The following is a 23,847-nucleotide window of genomic DNA, read 5'->3' on the forward strand; positions in this document are numbered from 1 at the left end:
CAGGAAGGGTAGCAGAGAATGCCAAACGCTGGTCAAATCAGTCAAACTGGCAAACCAAAGCTTTATTTTTTGTTTAAAGTCTTTGCTACAGTACCTAGGACTGCGCCTCTATACATAATTAAACATCATTCCTGAAAGATCTGTATTTGGCACCAGTTTGTGTTTACCTCAAACACTTGTGGGGAGGATTAATTTCAAATCGAATTTGGTTTTCAAACAGAACAGGAGCTGCCATCATGAAGCCAATTAGCTGAGTTATTGGAGAAGCTTAAAAACGAAACAAAAAACCCGAAGTCCTTATCTAAACCAACACATTACAGAGAGCTCCAAAACAGAGGTCAAACATTAAAAGGCTGATATAGGCTCAAGTGGTTTATAAAACCTATAAAAAAAGACTACACCAGCAAATATGCCCTTTCAGTCCGCACAGTTTAGAATTTAACGCAGGGAGCAACACTCGCTAGCTGGAAATCTTGTCATGGGAGAACCACACGTATACCAACAGGAGTACCCCAAAATCAAATGTTAAAAAGCTCCAGTTCCCAATCCGCATCAGAGGAGAGATTCATCAGCAGATTGAATCAATCCCTGAAATCATAACTGGTCGGGCAGTTCAAGCTTCCCCACCAATCACTACATCTCTCATACATACAGGTTCACATGTACACGGCTCAATCCCACTCAAATTCCTCATGGAATAAAAGGATCCCAGGCTCTATAGAGTCTTTCCCTATCATGCAAGAAGTAAGTCTGGCTGTGCTCTAATCACCATCATGTATCACTTCAGCCACAGAGTACCAGGCAGATTAAGTAGAAATGCACAGTTTTTAGCTCATCATCTCTGTAGAAGTGTTTGAGAGGCTCAGTTCCTGGAGAGTTCTGGGTGGGCATACAGACAGTCTCTTCATGCAGATTCACTGGCCTCTACTGGCTTTATCATGTGGTCTGGTTTGTTGCCGGCAGCATAGTGATCCCACATCTGAAGATAAAGCCGCTCCAGGTCCATTGTGTACTGCTTGGTGTTGAACAAAGGACTGGATATTCTCTGCTTCCAGACTTTGCCACGGATTTTTTTCAGGCTGTAAAAAGAGTTAAAGCCAGTCATGAGCAGTTTCAAACACTATTTTTAAATCTATTTCAGCAAACCCAGAACTGCCAGTACAACTGTTTCAATAATACCTACTCTCCAACTTCCACCAAGTTCACGCCGCCGTTCCACCCCCTCACTGCCTCTGATACACGCCGGCATTACCACTTCAAAAGAGCTGCGACATTAATAGATTAACCTGTCGCATTATCTATACTGCAGGAACTTTTTACTGCACAATTTTACCTTTAAATGACAAACTGACTAATCTTCAGACTGCCTAATCTTCAATTTAAAAAGAACAATAAGTGAACTCTTGCACTTCTTATCAGGTAAGAGCCTGCACTTGCGCAATTTCTTCAGAGTAGGCAGCACTGTTCCTCAGCCTAATTGGAGCACTATTGAATTTACTGTAACGGCAGAAGCGGAGTTAACTGCACAAGAGACCTCTGGATGAGAATTGCCTTGTTATTTCAAAGTACCTGCAAGATTATTAGTAAGGCTCAGCACCGTGCCCAACGACAGCACTTAATATTCCTGATGTTACCATGTTACAAGGTCAAGGTACAAGGTCACTTACTATTCCAGATCAGTTCCCAGTTTCACAGCAATATCTTCATATTCCTGCCTACTTTTTGCAATGAGCTCAAGACAACCAAGGCAAGTAAGCTGGGAGGCAGCAACTCGGGATGCAAGTGTTTCACCTGTAAAAACAAACAAACAAAAAAGATGAAAGGAATCAGCTTATCAAGTAACACGCTACTGAGTATTACTTTGCTTCTGCCTCCAGAAGAGGAAATGAGAAAATCCATCAGGCCAGCTAGCTGTTATTGTTAAAGCATAAATCACAATCAAATTTATCTGCTCTGTCTAGGTTCCCCCTCGCATCACCTGGCATAGTGACCATCGGAGTCCCAGCCCACAGGACATCCATCCCAGTTGTGTGCCCGTTGCAAAGCGGAGTGTCTAGACAAACATCAGCCAATTGCCCCCTCCTCACGTGTTCTTCTTTGGGGGCAACAGGAGAAAAGATGATTCGGTTTTGGGAAAGACCCAAGTTTTGTGCATACTGCTGAATATTGGGTTCTCCTACAGCCGGGAAACGTAGCAGCCACAGCACACTGTTTGGAACTCTTTTTAGGATCTGTAAAAACAACCAAGAAGAAAATACAAACAGTTCTGTCAGAGACCTTTCTCTTCCTGGGTACTGGCAATAAATTGCCACGTATCAAAATGAAGCAAAAGACACAATCATTCAATATTTGAATCTGAGATAACAGAGCAAGGAAAAAACAAATTACAATTTGGAGTGGAATGGCATTCTATTCCAAATACTGCTGAAAGATACAGCAACACTGAGCAATACTTCACAAAGTAGTACTTGAAGAATAAGTCTTGAAATTGGTGATACCATTTATTCATAGGCTCACACTCTGGAATATAAAATAATACCCCTCAAAGATCTCTGCAACGTACTTCCACACTACCAATTGCCAAGGCCAGCTCTAACTTAAGCGTGCAGGCTAGCAAAGAGCAGGCTTATTTCTCAGTGGAGTACCAGCACACTTATGCTGTCCAAGATTTAATTCTCACTGACTAGAAGCACAGATGCGATTTTAAATCAAACCAGAAAATAAAAATAAAAAATATCTATATCCTGTTAATGCCAAGCCCTGTAGCATGAGCATTTTAAGGATTCAAATGGCTCCAGGTCAGTATTTTCCACAGAACAGTTGAACTTTTAACTTGCATGACATTTCTCTTGATTTGAACAGTAGAACTGCTATGTTCCAGAGGTCCAACCTCAGTCTTCATATCAGATACACAGACACTCACATTAGCCCACATCTGTAAAGTGGAAGGGTCAATCTTATACAGCTGATTAAAGTTGCAGTATACAACAGCATCCTCTGGCAAGCCATATTGAGAACGGGTAGTAACAATTATAGTTCGTGGAACTTCTTCTCCAGTTGCTGCTTTGTTGTTAATCTAAATTGGAAAAGAGAAAAGGCTACTTGAACGCTGAAATCACAAGAAACAAGCTTATGCTCTATGGAATCTTTCTGAGGCACAGTGCAATGTGTTGGCATCATAACTTACTACAAGCATATCTTTGGCTTCTTCTATGAAAACAAAATTGTCTACTTACCCAGAACAAGAATTTAACTCGTACATGTAACATGCTTGTGACTGCCATGATGTTGCAACCACCAAGGAATAAAACGCTTGGCATTTTCATGCCCTGGCTATGTCTCTCTGAAATTCCAAGTAATTGTAAAGAACCAGCATCTAAAGAGGCATTACACATGGACTCTTCCCCTCCTTAAGGTCCCTTCACTGCCTTGAGACTAAAAATGAAATCAAGACTTCAAGGAAGAAGAAGAAAACAGTATTTAAGAAGCAAAAGACTTTTTGTTTTGAATAAGACAATAGGCACAATAGAACAGATAGAAAAAAGACAATTAAGATCAAAGATGCAGGATAGTATGTAACTGAGACTGTAAGGAACTGGCTGACAAGGAAACAACCAGCTCCTTTGGACTTAGTTCTAATTAGCCAGGATGGATAAAGGTGCATTTTGCCGCAAAAACATACAAGGAGCCACATTTCAGCTGTATGCTTATATAGAACGCTTGTGACCGCACTAGGAAGCTTATAGCTCGTTCCTTCCAGTGCCAAAAAACTAAACTGAAGGAAATTCACAAATCAAAAGAAGTTATGTCAGTGTCCAACCTTGGTGTTTTTAGAAAGAAGAAAAACCGCTCTACAAGGTTAGAAATTTTAAACAAAAATAACAATTGTCACTTTCACTCAAATCCCAGGAGCTGTAAGCGCTGAGAGGTGGTGGCACAGTGCATAGTTCAGAAAGACATAAGTAGCAGCTCAATAAGCACTGTTGAATTACAATGAAATAACTTGGCCTATATAACCAAACACAATCTTTTGATAGGAAAAACAAAACTGAACAACGCCTTGTAAACACCCTTTAAGCTGCAGGGAATGATCATGTCTTGCCTTCAAGTTCTATACAACTGACAATCTTTAATCTTTTCTACACAACAAAATTAAACTGTTTTGGACTTCAGATACCTGTTGATATAACCCCTCTATTTTTGGGGAAAGATCATCTTCCAGAACATCTGTGGCTTAAACACATCTGGACTTTCCTTCAGTATGAGAACTAAACAAATCGACATGACAGAAGACAGGCATTTGCTTGGAGGTTTTTTGTTCCTTGTTATGTTAAAATACGCAGATGGTATTATAAAACCCAAGAGGAATGTCTTGAAGTGCCTCACCTGAGTAGTTGCTAGTCCATTACTAATGTTGAATCCATTGATAGTTATCTGAATTTGTCCACGATTAATCATCTCAATCACAGCTTCTGCAATTGTATTCATAGGAATGACGGGCATACTGAGGGCAGCATTGCTGTCTGCATTGTCTCCACTATCAGGACACTTCATCTATGAGAAAAAACCCGTTAGCATCAGAGAAAATAATAGCTTCAGTGTCTAAGACAGAACACACAAAGGCATAGCTCTCACCTTAACAATCTTGACATCGGGGAGGCTGTCAAGGAAAGCCTTCAAGTCAATACCATTCAAAACAATTCTGTTATCGTAAATGTGACCATTGGACTTGAAATCAATGACTGCTTTTTTCTGTTGAAAACAAAAAAACAAATAAAACAGTTACAGGATCCCTTACCAAATGTCATTTTATCACAACAGCTGACAGAAAAGAACAGCTATCAACACCAGCTTTTCTTGCCCTCTCTACTTTCCTACATACCTTCAGATGGGGGAACATGTTGGCATGGTCTCCAATGAAGAAAGTGTTTGGCATGTAAGCTAGTTTCTCTGAATACTGCTCAGCTACCTCAACTGGAGAAGTTTCTTTATCCGTAATGATGTAATCCATGAACAATGCCCCACTGGTTCCAGGATACCCTAACCACATTGCCTAAAAAAAAAAAAAAAAAAAAAAAAAGCAAGACTTCAGTCCCAGGTGCACTGCCAAAATAAAGCAAGTTAAAATCACCACATGGTAAGTTAAGCTCAGATCTCAACTCATTTTTGCAAATGTTTCAGACACCTTTTTCCTTGTTTTCGTCAATACAAGAAAGCTGTAAACAGGAACCTTACAGAATTAGAGTTCTCTTTCAGGACACAGTCAACTGCACGTGAAGCACAGGGAAAAAGAAAACAAATCGCACCACTTCAACACAAACAATCCTATTTGTCTCACATCTGCTAATCCTCAAAAAGTCTCTCTCCTTTAATAACGCAATATTCAAATTATTAATATTCAAGAGGTCTAGCTAAGAATTTTATCCTAACTAAAACAACACTTCTTTCAACTAGAAAGCAAACAGTCTGTGATTGACTCCAACTCCCCGCTTCTGTGATCATACCACTCCTTCAGACTCCAAGAGACATCTCTCCATATTGTCGCATTCACTATTTGAATCCCTTTTGGAACTGTGGTGATTAGCAAGCTACTTAAGGAGACCATCCTTAAGTCCGCATCCTGTAACACGCAGGAGGGATGAATACCTGGTCTTGTTAACATTTTATTCAACTTGACATCAAAATATTAACGTTTTTCAGGGGGGAAAAAAGTGAGGAAAGAGTATAAAGGTTGCATCTCTGCATTCACTTTGTAGAGAACAGGGAAACAGAATGGGTAGATGCTGTCTGAATATTCTCTCACTGTGATTACAATTAACAAAGCCTCCGTCCGACCTGTTCTAAATTGTACTTGCATTATTACAAACTTGAGCGTCCCCAGATCTCTGACAGTGATCAAACATGAGCTTTCATTTTTTCCACTCTGCCAGAGAGGAGAGAAATGAAGGAATAAAAAAAAAAAAAAAAAAAGAGACACTCCTACTAAGAATCGGTGGTTTTTTGTTTGTTTGTTTTTGGAGATACAGTCCTCTTCAACTTAATTACCTGAATAGGTGCTGGTCTCAAAGCGAATAATTCATTTCGGGCTCCTTTGGTGTAGCCATTCATGTTAATGAGAATGTGTATCCCATCCTGATGGATGCGGTCTGCTGCTTTTCCATTACACGGTATCTGAAGAATAAATAAACAAACTTATTTGTGCTTTCAATAACAAATGCAATTAGTCATTGGTGTACGAACGGATAAATGTCAAATGCGTAATTTGGTGAGACATAAGTTTTGTCACTCTTAGTTTTACACAGGCATAAATCCTCAACTCATTCTAAACAAAACAAAACACCAAAACTGTTGTAACAAGGCAAAACATGATTTTGCTATAGACAAACAACAAACAGGAAAATCTCAACTCTGCCAAACCCATCTCAAAAAAACGGTTCTGCTAACATCCATGTAGCATTTTTATTTATGAGAGCAGATCCTGAACAACATGAAGTGCTTAAAAACTATGTACAGGTTTTAACCATCATCTAATTTATATATATTACTTCATATACATAAATCCCAAGTTGCTTTAGGTTACTGTCAGTTATCTTGAGATAACATAACTTCTGTGTATACTGAAATCCCTATCACATTTTTCACAAAAACCTAAACAAAAAAAACAACCAACCAACCAACCAAGCTTTTGATACAGGGGGAAAAAAGTCCCTCCATCAGGCAAACCTCTGCCCCACTTTACACGGGTAAAGTAACCTTATGCAAGCTTAAATATATTTGCAGTTGTGGTGTCTTGATTTATCCATGACATTCAGGTATGACCATTATTTTAATACCCAATGTAAAAGCTACTCAATATTGTTTAATATTAATTTTTAATAATATAACACAGGTGATAAGGCTGTATCCCTGTATCACTGTATCCCAGGTTATGCATAACGCCAATACATCTACAAACCCCCAAATTCTTAAAACTAGTGTTGGCCTAGTTCAAGAAGTCCTTGCTGCTAAAATCTTAACCTGTAGGCTGATCTCTCTTCCTTTTGGTTTGCTAAGAGCATCAGAAAGCTCACCTGAGATAAGTCAATGAAATGATTTGCTTCAGCCATCACTTTTACACGGAAGTTTGTACCATCATCAGGACTCAGGGCATAACAGAATACCTAGAAGAGAAGGCATCACAAATTGAGTACCTGCAATAATTTATACCTTTGCTATAAAGCTCTTATTGGAAAGTTATTTCACAACAAAATAATTTTGCTATAAACATATGGTATTGTAGTTTTTAATTATGTAAGTAAAATTGTATCTAGTTCCAGACAAACTACATTATATTTGTGTGGCAGTTACCAGTTGAGAAAGAAGTAAAGAAAAAAAGGGCATTGAACATATTAGCACCAGGCCTCAGCTCTACCTAGTTCTGGGACAAGTATAATGCACTACATCTTGCGTAAACGAAGATACAAAGTTCTCACCAATGCCAAATCAAGCAATTTTAATAAATGAATTTGAGCATTCAATTCTCTAAAAATGCCTTTTACAAGACATCTTTGAATTTGTAACCAGTGAGAAGCACGTAATTATAACTCAGTTTGAACAGGAAAGTTAAGTTGTGGGAAAGTTTTTTTAACAGATTATTTAAAAATTGAATAGTCCTCTCCATTTAAGAAATTGCAAATGTATCCGAGAAATTCAAAATCTTTAATCTTAAATCTTTATAAGCTATAGACAAAACAGAATCAACATGCAGAGAGTTGGTTACCTTGAAAGACAAAAGCATGGTTTTACTAAGACAGTAGATAAGCTTTTATTATTTATATTAAGGTCTGCAGAGCTTTAAAAATCTGGAACAAAAAAGGCTGCTCTCAGGCTAATTGAAGGGGAAGTGGTACATTCCCTCCACCCCACAGATAACTCAGACTGCTAATTTGATTGCTTCATGGAAGAAAACTGCTTCATAGTGACACTTCTGATAAATCAAGCATGCGGCTGCATCACAAGGATCTCAGACTACAAAGACTGTGTGACCAGGAAAAAGTAGAGAGGACACAGGGAAGAGGGAAAAGGAGAAAAAACACGGCTTGTAAAGCATTTGCAACACAGAGTTAACACAAAATGGATGCATGTCTGTAACTCTGAAGTAACTAGGCAGAAGCTTGATGTTGAAACACATCTATTAAAAGAACAATAGATGAAGCTTAAATAAAAAGAAAATAAAAAATAATTTCCCATGGCCTTTGAATCCTACCCGCAGTAGTTCTATGGATGGGTAATTCCTACCTTCTAAGTAACACATTATCTTGTAAAAAGAAGAATTCTTAGGCAGCAGAACTCTCCCATCCCATAAAAAAGGATGATCACTAACCAACACATACTAGCAACAAAAGATTTGCCCTTCCCTAATTTATCTGCCTGCACCAAGGAAAAGAAGGTGCCTATTTCAGCTGTATTTTAAAAGCTTCAGCATTTAGATTTTTACCTCAAATTTGTCTGGGTTATGCATGCCTGGGATTGACTGCATTAGGTGTGATGTTGGATGGTTTCCAAAATCAGAGCTCACATAGCCAATACGAAGTCGACCTTCACTGGCCTTCAGATCCTTAGGATGCTCATATGGCGGCTTGTGAAGAACATTAATCTGTCAAGAAAATGTAACACAAATATTTATAAACCCAGGAATAAAACCCAAATGCTAAACACAGACAAAAAAAAAAAAAAAAAAAACAACAACAACAAAAAAACGAGTTTTTAAAATTAGTTTTATCCAGCATTTAAGTGGGCTATGAGCATCTGCTATTTCAAACCTGCATTACGTATGTTCCACTGCAGCCAAGTGCAATTTTCACAAACTGGGTTACAAGATGTCATGTGCCTATGTTTAGGCAAATAAAGACAGACACGACTGCTGAAAATTATTAACATTTCTGCCTTTCTACCCTCTGCGCATTCTGAAGTACTCCATCCCTGATTATTAAACATAATGATGCCACACCACTACTATCATTTCGCTCTTGAACCACAAACCACTTCTAACCAGAACAGCATTCCTGTGAAACATCACGGCAAGCTTTTTGCTATGCTCACCATCTTCCCCAGGCATCAGCTTGTAACCACTATCTCTGGCAAGATTATAAGGCTGCAGAGACCCCAAATTCAAGCCAGTTTAAAAGTACATCTTCTAAAGTTTCATATCCGTACAATCTCTCATGCTAACTGGACCCTTCCACTGGTTGACAGCATTTTCAATTATAACTGGCAACCTGCTCACGCAGTCTGTTTCAACAATCAAAACTGCCAACAGCTGTGACCCTCTGATTCAAAGGGAAAACAAGCTACATTATTTTAGTCAAAGAATTTGCCATCAACTGCAATGACACTCTTGGCAGCTTGAGGTGCTGTGCAGTTTTGTGGAAATAGCATAGTTAAGTCTTTACAAGAAAAGAAGACGTTTAATGAAAGAAACTTTGGAAAAAAATATGTTACTGTACACAAAGTACCCCAGAGCAGAATAAAAAAAAAAGAAAAAATCTAATACTTCTATTTGAGATGCATCGACCCCGGAACACTGCTGCCACTACGAAGGTGAGTGCATTTGGAAATCCCAGAGCCAAGCAAACAAAAAGCTTGCATGTTTCAGCGAGGAACATATGAGGCAAGGTCAGGTACCAAGCGCTACAGATGCTGGGAAGGAGCAGATTTCAGGAAATACTACTGCACAGCTGCGTGGATATATTATTTTACTGTTAGGGAAACATTTACTCACTCTGCATCTCCACAGGTCAGTGACTAGAAAGCCTTACAAAGGCTAATATTAACTAGGTGAGTATTAGATTTTTGATAAGAACAGACAAAAGCACTCCGGTCACAACAGGCCTTTATAACACCTCCTACCTTGTCCAAGCACAGATTTCCATGTCTCTCAGCAATAGCCTTCCTAAAACTGTGAGAAAGGGGATACAGCATGCTGTGATGAGGGTGGACAGAAGGCAGTCTGTTTTTCTCCAGCTGATCAGCCACGATGCTAACCAGCTTCTTCATTCTTTCATCATAATCTGTCCAGTCACAGACAATCTAGAAAAGGTAAAATTAAAAAAAAAAGATTATTCAAGAAGCTGAGACCAATGCTTCTCCCAAAAATGGAAGCAACACTTCCAGTAATTACTGATGGTAACTGGACAGTCTTCTGATTTAAGACTTGTTTAATCTTTCGCTATGAGTATGTAGTCTTTGGTCAAGGTGATCAAGCTTTGTATTTGACAAAAAAGGAATCTCAAGAATTACAACCCTCTCTCACCTGCAAACAGTGGGCTAAGTTACAGTAGGCATCAGGGAAGTCAGGTTTCAGTTTCAGAGCAGTGCGGTAGGATGCAATGGCTTCTGGTATATTCCCTGAATCCTGTAAAGACAAAGGTATGAGTCAGTAGATACCAACACGTTCAGGGTAAGTACCCACAATGCCCCACCGTATTCTAAGAGTGATTCATTCACATGTGTTACCTTGTGAATAGATGCCAGGTTGCTATGGGCATCAGCAAAAGCTGGGTTTATCTGAATGGCACGGGTATAGCACTGTAGAGCTCCTTGAACATCCTGCATTTCCTTCAAAGTATTTCCCATATTAGAATAAGCATCTGCAAATGTGGGGCTGATTCTGAGAAATCAAGATAACATACGTTATGAACAATAAAAGCTTCTCCTCCATTGAGGAAACATACTCATAGCCACACTTTCGGGTTTGCAAAGCAACTATCTGAATTTAAATACGCTACTGTAAGCCACATCCTGTACAGATCTATGGCACTTTCCTGTTATGGAACACCGGGACTATTACAAGAAGTATCCATTTACCGAATAGCCTCTTTGTAATGCATCAGAGCTTCCTGTAACTTTCCTTGCTGTTGCAGAACACTTGCTAAATTTGAATGTGCAGCAGCAAACTCTGGAAACACCTGGAGGGGAAAAAAATAAAAGCATAATCAGTCTTTCAAATCCCCAAATTCCACCATAACAGAGGAAATTCCTGTGCATTTCTTACTCTTCATTTTAGGACTCAGGTCTCTGAGCAGAATTTCCTCTGCTTATGATTAAGAGATGGAAAAAAAAAAAAAAATACCTAAAACTCATGTCATATTACATGTTCTCAGCTTTAATTCCCCACCTCCCGACCACATTCAACTGTACCTCAAGAGCCTTGCGGTAAAGGCGGACAGCTTCCTCAATGTTCCCCTGCTCCCGTTTGATGTTTGCTAGGTTGTTGAGAGAATCTGCATGAGTGGGACAAAGTCGAAGAGCTGTATTGTAGCATTCTTCTGCTTCAGCCACCTTCAAAGGGGAAAAGAATAAAAAAGGAACTGTTGATACTGTAAAATTTCTTGTAACAGCACTGTTTATAAGAAGTTATTATACAATCACTTGAACAGGTTCAAGGTGGATATTTCCTGAATATTATCCTGATGGATATTAAATAACTTAAAAAAAAAAAAAAAAAAAAAAAAAAAAAAAAAAAAAGCACTCCTTACACTGCCTTTCTCCTTCAAGGCATTGGCCAAGTTACAATAGGCATCAGGGAAGTGGGGTTGTAGTTCAATAGCCCTCCTGTAGGTGTCTATTGCTAGGTCTATCAGTCCTTGCTCGTAATACACACAAGCAAGGTTGCCGTGCACAACTGCATGATTTGGACTCAAACTCAAGGCTCGTAGATAAGCTGCTACGGCTCTGTAACAAGAAAAAGAAGGTAAACAATCATCCACAGAGCAGCAGTCATATTTATCTCGTCATAAAAACATACACAATGAAAACCTTCAAGGGATAGATACCACCATGTACACAAAACCCACGCCCCTGTTCTGCAAGATGTTCCTGGAAACACAGATAAGTACTGCCTGAATCAAAAAGCCAATCAAGAAATGAATTATTATGCATGACATTTTAAAACTATGCTCAATTTTGTAATGACTGGCAGGCTAGAAGACAGACTTTGTTCATTTTAGTTAAACAACCTGAGTTCCAAAACTGTGTTAATAATCAACATTCACTGCTCCACACGAGACAGCCACTGTCTGAAACAGACTTCAGCCGAAGAGATGTGCAGTACTCCTCTTCAGAACTATTTTAATATGGCTTGTATTACTAGAATGTTTGTGACCTTTTCTTCATTTGCAAAATTAAAGTTGTATTCAAAAAATATTCTGCAATTTATTCTATAAAGGAACATGAAAAGCAAGAATTTCATGCTTTTGCAATGCTTTTTTGGAGTAGTCCAAGGAACTGATCCCATACTTTTCCCAGACTGCTACTCAAACAAGTCAACAGATGCAATACTGTACACTGCATAGAAACACCACAGCCTGGATCTTCTTCCAGAAACAGAAGTAAGATTCATTGAACAGATTAGACGTCTCAAAACAAGTTACTCCAAACAACAGCAAACATACTACTACAACCGCATGCAATAACACAATGTGGACACAACAGATACAGAATATTCAGTCAGATGCTAAACTGGAATTCAGCATTTTAGCTTGTCCTACACAAAGGGAAATTTTAGAAACACCTGCAGACCAGAGGTCTAGAAACACATAGTGAAAATGGTAGTTTCATGCCTTTCTCACATACCTTCTCCTCCCTCTTCTCCTGACTTTATTTCAAATCTATTTTTGTCTACACCTTCGGTAGTAAAGTCTTAAAAATTAGAATTAAGTACAGGAAAGTAACGAGGGAATACATTCCACAGGGATTATTTATTCTTAATTCCAGTATCCAGCTTTCCAAAGGCATTTACTTTCTCAGCTCATGGCACATGTTTTCACTATGTCTGCCCAAAGAGATTTTACATCAGGAACCTAACTTGTATCTTGGTATGTCTGACACTTGGCATGTATGATATGTACACCGCTGACAGAGTGATTCTACTTATCTGCTTACCTGTCAAATATCCTTGCTTCCTTCAGGACATTTCCCAGATTGATATAAGCATCCAAAAAGTTTGGGTCAAGCGTTACAGCCTGGAAGTATTTTTAAAGTTTCGAGCATTAGCACAAAAGCTCTATGATACCTGAAGTTAATTTTTGTTTATGTATATACACATGATTTATTTTTAAAGCCTGTCAAACTTAATCTGTAAGCACCTAAGACGATGAACAACCTAGTAAGGAAAACTTAAGTTATACAATCACAGAACACTGAAGTTACTTATCTGAAGAAGGGACAAAATACACTACCTTCAGATCATTCATTTGCTTACCTAAGCCATCACCTAGTTCCCTCCAAATTCATGTGTATTAGAATAGAAAGTAACTGTTGTAACATCAGTTGTGACTACTGCAGAATAAAATGTTAAACATTTATTTCATGTTAGGTTGATCATACTTAAGTCTCCTGCCCACCCTTGCTATGCTGTTATTTATTTTTAGGAAAGAAAAACCTTAAAAAAAAAAAAATTATCTACGTCCCTTATCTACTGCAAAATGAAACCTATTTTTAAAATTTAGGAAATAGAAAAACAGAGCCAAAAAAAAAACAGAGCCAATTTCACAGGAGCAAGAAGAAAGCAAATACATTGTGTGTATAGGGAAAAAAAATGTAACCATTTGACTAACAAAAAACATTTTCACTCTGCAGTAATAAGCTACAGATGTGTATTTGGAAAGCCACACTCCTACAGTCTTTCCCACGGGAACCATTATTTCCAGATTAAGATACTTGTTAATTATCATTTACTAGATACAGGAACAAAAAACAAGCAGTTAAAATTAGTTTTGTAGATCCGAGTCAAGAATACCAGGAAGAAACTGTCCACCACATCTTAAATGTGGTTTTAGGTCATGTTAGAACTTCAGAGGAATACAAATTGTATTCAGATGCTAACTAAAAGGTATTAGATCTTACTCTAAATCGTTGTCTAATGACAAAGATCTAGAAAAATCTGAAACAGTGGTGAAAAATAATCCTGGAGAAGAATGAGTATTACTTAAAACTGTTCTCCTCTGTTAATCATAGGAAAGTTAAGAAGACCTGAAATAAAAACTGCTACAAAAAATGGTTTTAAGAGGAATTGTTTCTCCTTTTTACATACAAAAGGAAAAACAAAAAAAAACACATAAAACATTATTCCCAAACTGTACTTGTAAAAATTCTATTCCAGTAAAGGACTGTAAAACAACTTAATGAATTTCTTATCTTTGACATGTGTGTGACGTCCTTAGGGCAATTCTAAACATATCTCTTTAGTGGTATACAGGCAGTCTGAAACATCAGGAAGTAAACAAATTATTAATACAGGACGTCAACAGGACTATAAAAAATTCTGCTGATCAGAATATGTTTATCACCTACCAAAGTATTCATCCATAAGCAGACAATTAACTGCCTGTGCATTAACATCTAGCAGTGAAGCTGACTGGCTTAGACAGTTACCTTTTCAAAGTGATGAATTGCAAGCCAGATTTCTCCTTGGGCATTGAAAACACATCCAAGATTACTCCATGCCACTGCAAAGTTTGGTTGAGTCTCAATTGCTTTTAAGTAACAGGCCTTGGAACAGTTAAAGAAGAGAGATACAAGGGAAGGGGAATATTTGTAAAAAGAAAAAAATGAGAGAAAACAATTGTTAGTATGCATTCTCTAACCAGCCAAAAGTGACCCTGCAGTATAGGCTAGCTTGCGCCAAAACTAATGCGCTGCAAACTGCTGTTGATCCTGCGCCAGCGCAAACCAAAACCCAGGTGCAAGCCCACCATTTTTCAGTTATGCTGATAACAGGTTAACATGCTTTTAGACACCAGGTCACCAGAGAAATCATCTTCAAAATAATTCATGTAGTTCAGAGAAGTATCTGTCTCTCTCGATGTGCACAAAAACAAAAAAAACTACTATGCAAAAACTACTCAGCTAAGAAATAAAATGATTAAATTGTGACAAACCCTAAGCAGGATAGAAATCACTCTGAAAATCAGAAAGACTACTGAAAAAGATGTAGCTTATCTTCAGTTTTAGCCGTCCTTGTTAAGTGAGATGGCACACCCCATCCCAGGTGCTCCGGAGACATTCCATGAGCTACAGCTTCAAAACCTCAAATGACAGGATTGCATGAAGGTTTAGGTCCCTGTAATGCAAGCGCGAGAAGTCGCTGCGCATCCTAACCAGCACGGCGCCACGCTATCGCTGCGAACTGCTTTGCTAGATTCATCGCCCTAGGTGCAGCGAACGGCCAACCAGAATCATTAATCTACCAGACAGGCCCACACAAAAACTCGCACGTTAAATTTGATGTCTGGAGTCTGAAAGCGTTACAACCCAATTGTGTCCAAAAGGCCAGCGCCTGGAGCTTGGGCAGGCACCCAACCCGAGATTAATCATCCAGTCAACCGTTCGCGAGGGCTTAATCGCACGCAATGCGCGTTACCGCTGCGCAGCCTTTGCGCTACTGCAGGATCACAGCGCATCATCAGAAGAGCAGAACGCTGCAATCCAAACAAAGAAGAAAAAAGGAAAAAAATGAACAACCAGAAGAGTTAGAAGCTTTTACTATTAACTATCTCCAATTACTTCTTTAAAAAAATATTTTAATTTACTTTTACTTTATTTCTTTGAAAGAATTTGTGGCTACTAGTATAAAACATTCTTACATTACTTGCTTGTAATTAAATATTTTAAGCTGTTTCTGAAGCCACAAGACAGAAGATTCAGGCATGGAGGCAAATGGTTTTGCTGTGGCAGTTACAAACCCGTTACCATATTTCTCATCATGTGACTTTTCGGTGCGTTCCTTGCTGGAAGAGGAGGAGGAGGTGTGTGTCTGCCCTAGATCCAGGCCTCGAGCTCCCTTCAGCGAGGCACCTTACGCATGGAATAGGAGGTTTCACCCACCTGAAACCTTCTAAATACAATATCAGTGGTGAAAAACCAAAAACAAGAGAGAAAATAAAACAAGATCATTAGTAAAAGTTCAACAAAGCAATTGCAATTTTTTTGGATATGTCTTAACACATGGGAATGAGGACAATCTGTCTGTAACAAGGGAGACATGCAGAAGGGAGAGGGTTAATCAGGGCAATTGCATACAGCAGGGACTTTTTTTTTTTGGAAGAAAGGCTCTGAAATATCTACAAAGAAATTAAATTTTAGTTCAAACTGTAAGGAACTTGCTGGCTTGATCTTTCAAATGGACTGATAACCAAAGAAACACATTGCAATTTACTCAAGATGTTTTTCCTCGTTTATTAAGTTCTCACAAAACGGAATAACACTTTCAAACTAGGTGTCTCCAGAGCTCTGAAACAAAGAAGTCAGCAACCTAAGGCAGGCGCAGTGTCTTGGCCTATACCAGTCACACTAAAGCTGCAGTGAAGTGCAATTCATGTTAGCTGTCCGCTTGGTGGGCTGAGAACCAAGTGTCTCAAAGACTGTTCAAACTCTTAGCGCTACTACGAATCGTTTCCAACCTGGATCTGACCAAATCGGTTACGCTGTGCTAGGACGGTAGGCGCATCCAAGTTGGTAGGAGAAATCCAAAAAAATCATCAACTTTGAACCTAGGCTCCCCTTACCCCATAAAGACCCGGACCCTCCCCGATGGTGCTGCAGCCAAACAGACAGCTACGCTGTTCATACACTCCACTTTTTAGCATGCGCGTGGGGCTCGGAGCGACAGACGTGGAGTCCAGAGTGTTTCTGATTTCTCCACACTCCTCACCCCTGCAGCGCGGACGCGTAAGGTGGCTTGTAACAAGACAATTTCTTTGTGCAATCCGAGTTTTAACATGCCAAGAATTTTCAACTCATCTTGGTGTTCAAATTCTCAGTTTAGGAAACGCAAGACTGCTAGAAGCCACCTTTCCACTACAGCAAGTTTTCTTTCGATCAGTTCATTTCCAAACAAACCAGCTTTGTCCTTCTGATTTCTTTATTTTAGGGAGGGGAGAAGGGAAGACATGAAGAAAAGTTATTCGGGGGTTCGCATACTGCAGCTATTGATCATTTACTAGCCTTTCTTCCACTATCAAGGGAAGGGAAAAGTTAAAAAGAATAAAAATCTTTAAAAGCCAATATTACAAGGTAACATTTGGATAAGTTTCTTCTCCACTTACAAGCCACAAAGGACTTTAGAAGAGCAGCATTTTCAATAGCACCTGCATCGTACAGGGATCTCGAGCTAACCACAGGCTCTCTGCTTGGCACCAGCAGGCAAGCCTCAGATTTGAAGGACTGTTACTTATTTCCAGATAAGAGCATGGTGGAGCCCCTGCCCAATACTTCAGAATGGTATCGGATAGTCTAGTTCAGCAGAAAGGCTTGGTAACGTTCCATTTCTTGACTTAAACCAACTTTTAAACATGGACATGCCATATCTTGCCCTGCAACTACTCTGGGGTGTTTCAGTGCCTTCAGTTTTCAGCAGTTTCTCAGACTGTCTGTAGATCAACGCAGATTTGAAGACTTGGTGCAAAGTTCAAGTTTTCAAAACACTGGCGTTTACATGTATTCTACTCAACACCTACCTTGGCTTCTTCCAAGCGACCCAGGGCTTTGAGCAGGTTCCCCAGGTCACTACGAACACAGTACAAGTCCTGAAAAATCAAAGTCATGCCGTCAGCTTCGGGACTTCACAGATGCCCCAAAGGTCTTCACACAGGCCCTGCAACAGAACTCCCCAGTCCCCTGCAGCTCAGTGTAAATTCCCAGTAAATACGTTACACACTCAAAATATTTTTTCATGACCTAGCATTATAGCCAACAGATCTGACTGATTTTAGAACCATAAAAACACAAGAAGAAGAAGAAAAGGAATTAGGAACCAGTTCATACAATTTGTCTGTACAGAGATATGAAAGAACAGGAAGTTCAAGTGACCCCACAAGCAGCTTAAATTCTTGTGCCCTATGCTAAGTATTTGAAGCCTCTTTTTTAATCATTATTTGTTCTGGGGGGACAGTTTTATTTTATTTTTTAAAGCACTACCGCTAACCTGTACTCTTAAATTTACACTGTTACCATTATGGCTTTTACCTAGATCTCAAATTATACATAATGACCTTGCTTCCTGCATCCTCAACAGTTTTACCTCCCTGTTTTCCCCTATTAATCCATAAGCCTTGCCACTTGCTCTTTTTCTTTCATTTGTAACCACAGCATATACTGCTGGATACTGCAGTTGCAGTCTATTGTAAGACCACAGAGAATGAGGACAGCTGCGTCAATATTAACAAAGAAAGTTTCTAACCTAAGTAAAACTCAACTTTTGTAATAAAAACCATCTTACAGTACTCCAGCCAATGCATTATCTACTAGTCACAATGCTTAACGTGAATTTGACGAGTTCACATAGGCTGAAGAACACAGCAAAAGATGCCAAGCTCTTGTTGAACTGGTTTTTCAATTGCTTTTGCAAGGAAAAAGGATGTATACACCAGACCAGTGCTGCCTCTTAAAGGTTTTTGACAAAACAGGTACTCATGATGCAATAGCAAGCAGACACCATCATGCTGAGTACCACTACAGAGACCATTTGAGCACAAGGCAAAATAATCAGAAGATAACACTCTAACACTATTTTCACTAAAAAAATAGTTTTAAACAGTTATAACCCCAAACCTGAACAGCAGATGATTTTGTAGCAGTCACTTATAGACATAGAAGTGACACAGCAGCCAAGTCTGAAGTGCTACTTACAGGGTTGTACTGAAGGGCAGACACATATGCCTGTACTGCTCCTTCCATATCTCCTGCGGCTACCAGCGCAGCAGCCAGATTAATATATCCATCAATGAAATCTGGTTTGAGGCGTAGTGCGTGTCTGTAATGTTCGATAGCTTCTTGTAGCTGTCCACGTTCCTTGTACACATTGCCTAGATTCGAGTAGGCTTCGGCCAACAGCGGATTCTGTTTAATAGCCAAAGTGCTGAAGTGAGCAGACCTGGAAAAAATTACACAAGTTAGCAAAACACCTGATTTCCAGTGCTCACCTGTTTGCCTAGTTATTTAGTCAACGTTCATGCTTAAGCCAGCCAAACCCACAGCCAACGAATCTGGATTTACAGATTTAGCTTCTCCCAGTTTAAACTATCCTCTCTCCTACTCCTCTTTTAGATTCTACTGAAGAAAGAGAACTCAGTTGCAATTGGTAGGCTTCGAGTCTCCTCACCAGCCTGAGCTCAATGCCGCTGGAGAAAGCATTGCAGATGTTCTTCAAAGCCTCTTCCAACAGTTGCATGCTACTTTTCTAAGCAATGTTTCATTCACTTGCCAGTCTTTTTAAGAAACAGGATACAACAGGCAGGTGTAGATGTAAAATTCTGTCCTGTCCTCCTCCATTTTACTTTCCCTTTTACTTTTCATTTTACAGTATCTGAATTGTTATTGCAACCTCATCTAGAAATCTACCTAGAATAAATCCTGATTTCAAGTTTTTACTTCCTTCCCCACACACACAGATTTACCACTAGAACAGTTACAATTCAAAATGCTTGACAGACAAAATGCAAGGTCAGGAGCAGGCAGGCAGAAAGAGCACAGAGACAACCTTCACAAGACAGAATCCTTATCTAAGCAATACCATTCTGCTGCAAACAATCGGTCTTAGAATTAAAATAAACAAACAAACCCCACGCTGCAAGAGGAATAAAGACTTTTGTTTACTTGTGCAAATAACTCTGGTACATACAAGTGTGGCTGATACTCTGATGTTAAAGCATCCAATATGAAAAAAAATGAGAGTAACAGCAAGATCTGTTGTTTGTTGCAAAGCTAGCAATTCCCATCCGTATTCCTCTTACCCTGAAGAATTCAAAAAAGCAGGTTATTTTTGACGAGTTCTTACTGCTACCATGAGGTTAGTCAGCATTCGCATTCAGAGATAAAGCCAATGTTAGATGAGCATTTTTTTCAGCTGTGCTCGATACTATTCCAGGCACAAACTCAAAAGAAAACTTGACAGAACCCCTCAGTTCTCTTACCTGTCCAATCTGCGGCACTGGAAGTGAATGGATGAGAGTAACAAAAGCACACCAGTATTATCAGGCTCTTGTCTCCAAAGCTGCATGCAGTGTCTCTCTGCTGCTTCAAAGTCTCCTGCCTGATATTCACGATGAGCCAACTCCGCTAACCCTTGGAAGGAAAGCATACGTTTCGTTGGTTCTGGAGAATCACCAAAACATTTAAGGGGGGAAAACAAAAAGTTAGATAATGGAAACCAAACAAAAGAAACAAAACAAAAACAAAACAAATGTGAAGAAAAAAAAAAAAAAGTGTTTCGAACTAAAGGATGAAGATGTCTGAAATTACATAAAACACTACAGCAAGTGACAGTTTGAGCTCTCAGCTCTTCAGGCTCCCACCTACTGCTATGGTATTTCTAACAGTGTGCGTACAAGCGCATGACTTCATCAGTATCTGGAAACACGAATATTCACAGCTATTACAAGACAGAAATCAACCACATTCAATGAACCTGAAAAACATTTGAAGATATTCCTGATGTTTTACTTCGGTTCATAACAGTAGCAGTGCAAGCAACAGAACAAGGAATTTCCTTACCCTCCCCCCAGATCTGTAAATCTAGTGCTTTGTAATATTAAAAGTTCTGAAAAATTAACAGGAAAATGAAGGACAGCAGACAAAGACTTCAAAGGACTTGAAAAGGAAGTTTTGCTATGCCAGTAGATCGGTATCGTGTAAAAGCCCTTGAAGACAAATGTGTAATGCATAACATTCCTTTAAACCTCTATACTGCCTGCGTTATCTACAACGAGTAACAATTCCTCCATCGAATAAAGTGCTGGCCTGAGAAGGGTATCAGGTGAGAGACAAACACAAGCTTCAGTGGTTACGCGGCGGGCCTACAGAAGGAAGCACAAGAAGGAGAGGGTACAGGAAAGCAGTTCCTACTTCGGGAGGCTTAGCTGGAATGGGAGGGACAAAACGTTTTTAATATTTAAGATACATTCACAAAGAACAAAATACTTCAATAAAACACCCCATTTTAGATATAACAACCTCCTGTGCGAAAAGCAAGTTAACTGTCTTACCAAGACAGCTCTGTGTTAGAATACAGACAACTGCAGCCTGAGGAAAAAAAACCCTCAACTGTTCATCCTAGAAAGTGCCTTCAATTTCTGCCTTTATACCACTTAGTCTCGCTATTAAAAGCTTTTATGACTGCAAGTATCTATTTTTCCTTCTGAAGTCCAGCATTTCCAGTACTCTGCAGACACTTAATTCCGTTTCCTCAATACTTCCCACCTGCACCTGGGGAGTTCTCTGTTTCTGATGCAATGAAACAAATAAATCCTACCGAAGGAAAGCAAATACCTCAGTATCTGAGTACACAACGCTGCAGCTACATACTACACGAATCCTCTGAAACCGCTTTTTGGGAATTCTTAAAGATGGCAAAACAATCACAAAGACATCAGGTTCAGAGTTATCGCCTAGTGTTCATTTTATGAACTCAGGATCAACGGCAATTATTTCAATTATTTTCACTATTTTGTTTTAGTGCTATCTGGTTTTGAAAATTAAAAAAAAAAAAGAAAAAAAGACATGACCCAACTGAAGTTGTTTTTGCACATAATACTGTCTCCGCGCTATAAACTAAAGGCTCATTTTAAGCTGGAACTAGCAAAACTACTGACTGTCAGACACTTGAGACATTACTAACCAAGCACCTGCAAACAGGTGAATCCCTGCTTTCTAGGACCTTGCTTCACAGCTTTCTGAACCACAGACTAAGGGAAAAGCGGACTTCAGAGCCTGGTTAACCTTCAGGGCAATGCACAGCCATAACTGGTACTCAGCCTGGATGTGACAGCAGCATTGTGAGGGCCGCAGGCGGCTGACAGCGCACAGCCCTGCTGCTCCTGCTCCCTCCTGCGGCAGCAGCCACAGCACAGACAGGGGAAGGCTGGACAGAGAAAGCACGTGGCCCGTGGGCAAGAGTCATTTTTTCTTTAAGTATCAATAGTGGGATTAAATTTCAGTGCTAAAGCAAAAAAAATCGAAAAAATAAATACTAAAACCCATAGAGGTTTAGACTGGGAGTCTCACGAACACTTGGAAAGAAACTTCCAGCTGCTCCCTGAACAGCACGCCTGGCCTGCTCGAGCACAGAGTGAAAGTGAAGTTGCAGCTCCCCAGGCAACAGAGCAAGGACACTGCAGAAGTCCTGTATTTAACACACCAGCACCCGGGAATAACAATCACTAGCTGAAGTGATAAAATGAGGGTACTAAAACTCTCTCTCGTTTTATCAATATCTTCCCAAAACAATCCCTCCCTCGCTCCCCTGAGCGGAGATAAAGCTAATCAATCCCTGGGCATAAAACATCCAGTCATCCACCTCCGAATAAATATTTTAGCAGAAATCCCCTCGAGGAGCACAGTCGATGCTGGGAAGCAAACAGCTGCAATCCCTGTGTTCGAAGGAGCTGAACTTTCAGTGAGGCTGCTGCAGAGCAGGAGTCATGCCACCCAAAGAATCCATAACGTGGCTGCTCACCGAACCCATTTCTAAAGAAAGCACTAGCAGCAAAGAGCCACAGGCAGAAAAACCCTTTAGCAAGGCTCATTGGCGTGAATTTGTGCACCAATGCTAGCCTGCACTACACGCTTTGACCGTGACCTTGGCCAAGCCTGGTGCGTGCAAGCCGCACAGAAGGCCAGCAGATGAACCACCCGCACAGCAGTATCACAGGAGGCTTTTTCTCCCCCACAGCCACCTGAGCTCTCCACTCGTGCTCAGCGCTCGGGTGCAAGCTGCAGGCAGGCAGCAGCGGCCGCCCCCAGCCGGGAGGTGCTGGTGACAAGGAGCAGGTGACAGCGGCAGGCAGGAGCTCGTCCTGTCCTTCGCAGCTCCTCAAGGAGCTCGGGGCTCCCAACGCTGCAGGGGCAGCAGCCCTGGCCGAGCTGACCCCGCGTTACCTGCCTCTTTCTGGCTGCCCATCCCTGCCGCTGCACCGCTGCCCTTTCCCCACACATCCTGCTCCCCCCCACGCTTTTCCGAGACGCTGTCCCAGATTTCCTCGCTCTTCCTTCCCTTACAGCCAGAAGAGAGCCTGAAAACCGGCAGGGCGAAGCTGTGCTGCCCTTTCACCCCCTCAGCAAGGAAGCACAGGGCTGTGTGTGCTGGGAGGGGGGCAGGGGGCAGCTCCGCCAGCAGCAGCACGCGTGCGGCCCCCGGGCGGGGGGGGGGGGGAGCAGCTCGGGGCGGGTCCCTGCCCCCCACAGCCCCCCGGTAAGCACAGCCCAAGGAGCCCTCACAGCCCCCCGAGGGCCGAGCCGGGCACAAAGGCGACGGGTGCCGGCCGCTTCTGGAAAGTTCCGCCGGGAGCGGCCCCCGCGGGCAGGGAGCGCCGCGCTCCGGCCGAGGCAGGCGCGGCCCCGGGCAGGCGGAGCGGCCCCGGCGGTGCCCGCTGAGGGCAGGGCCCGGCCCGGCGGGGCGGCCCCGAGCGCGGCCCGTACCTGTGCTGTCCGCCACGTTCCCCACGGAGGTCGCCATGGCGGCGAGGCTCTGGCGGCGAGGCTCTGGCGAGGAGAGGGGGGTTGCCGGTGAGGCGGCACCGGGCGGAGCGGGGCCCGGGCTGCGCCCCGGGGGCGGGCGGCGCGCTGAGGCGGCGGCTCCCGAAATGGCGCTGGCGGCGGCGGCCAGCCGAATGGCGGCGGCCGGACCTAGCTCCCCGCCTCAAAGAGTCCGCGCGCGGCGCGGCGGAGGGATCCCGCAGGAACCGCCTCCGTCTCCTTCCGCCCCTCAGGCAGGCAGCGAGGGGAGGGCGGGGAGAGAGCCGCGAAAGGAGGTTGGGCGCTCGCGTATCCTTCCGCGCGGGGCCATTGCGACAAACGCGGCCGCACTGCGCCTGC

The 23,847-nt window shown here is 41.4% G+C and overlaps 1 protein-coding gene across 4 annotated transcripts; it reads right to left on the bottom strand.

The window, feature by feature from the left end:
* Window positions 1–32: 32 nt before the first annotated feature.
* Window positions 33–23,678, bottom strand: OGT (O-linked N-acetylglucosamine (GlcNAc) transferase). Of its 4 annotated transcripts, none has more exons than XM_084293860.1 (22): window positions 23,452–23,678; window positions 19,950–20,100; window positions 18,667–18,910; window positions 17,496–17,564; window positions 14,413–14,529; window positions 12,922–13,001; window positions 11,517–11,712; window positions 11,179–11,319; window positions 10,846–10,946; window positions 10,495–10,648; window positions 10,292–10,393; window positions 9,889–10,068; window positions 8,477–8,635; window positions 7,071–7,160; window positions 6,046–6,171; window positions 4,883–5,053; window positions 4,636–4,752; window positions 4,387–4,554; window positions 2,924–3,076; window positions 1,979–2,231; window positions 1,668–1,791; window positions 33–1,079 (listed from the first exon to the last, which is right to left on the bottom strand). In XM_084293860.1, exons 1-22 carry the CDS (start codon window positions 23,486–23,488, stop codon window positions 905–907), a joined length of 3,108 nt encoding a protein of 1,035 aa, XP_084149986.1. In that variant the 5' UTR covers window positions 23,489–23,678; the 3' UTR covers window positions 33–904. The 4 variants fall into 4 exon arrangements, with proteins under 4 accessions (XP_084149986.1, XP_084149985.1, XP_084149988.1 ...); XM_084293859.1 differs by having other exon boundaries at window positions 19,950–20,130; XM_084293862.1 differs by lacking the exons at window positions 19,950–20,100; window positions 23,452–23,678 and having other exon boundaries at window positions 15,730–17,564; window positions 18,667–18,745.
* Between the last annotated feature and the right edge of the window lie 169 nt (window positions 23,679–23,847).

The sequence above is a fragment of the Netta rufina genome, assembly GCF_964035555.1.
Source record: "Netta rufina genome assembly, chromosome: 12".
In the NCBI taxonomy this organism is placed as follows: domain Eukaryota; kingdom Metazoa; phylum Chordata; class Aves; order Anseriformes; family Anatidae; genus Netta; species Netta rufina.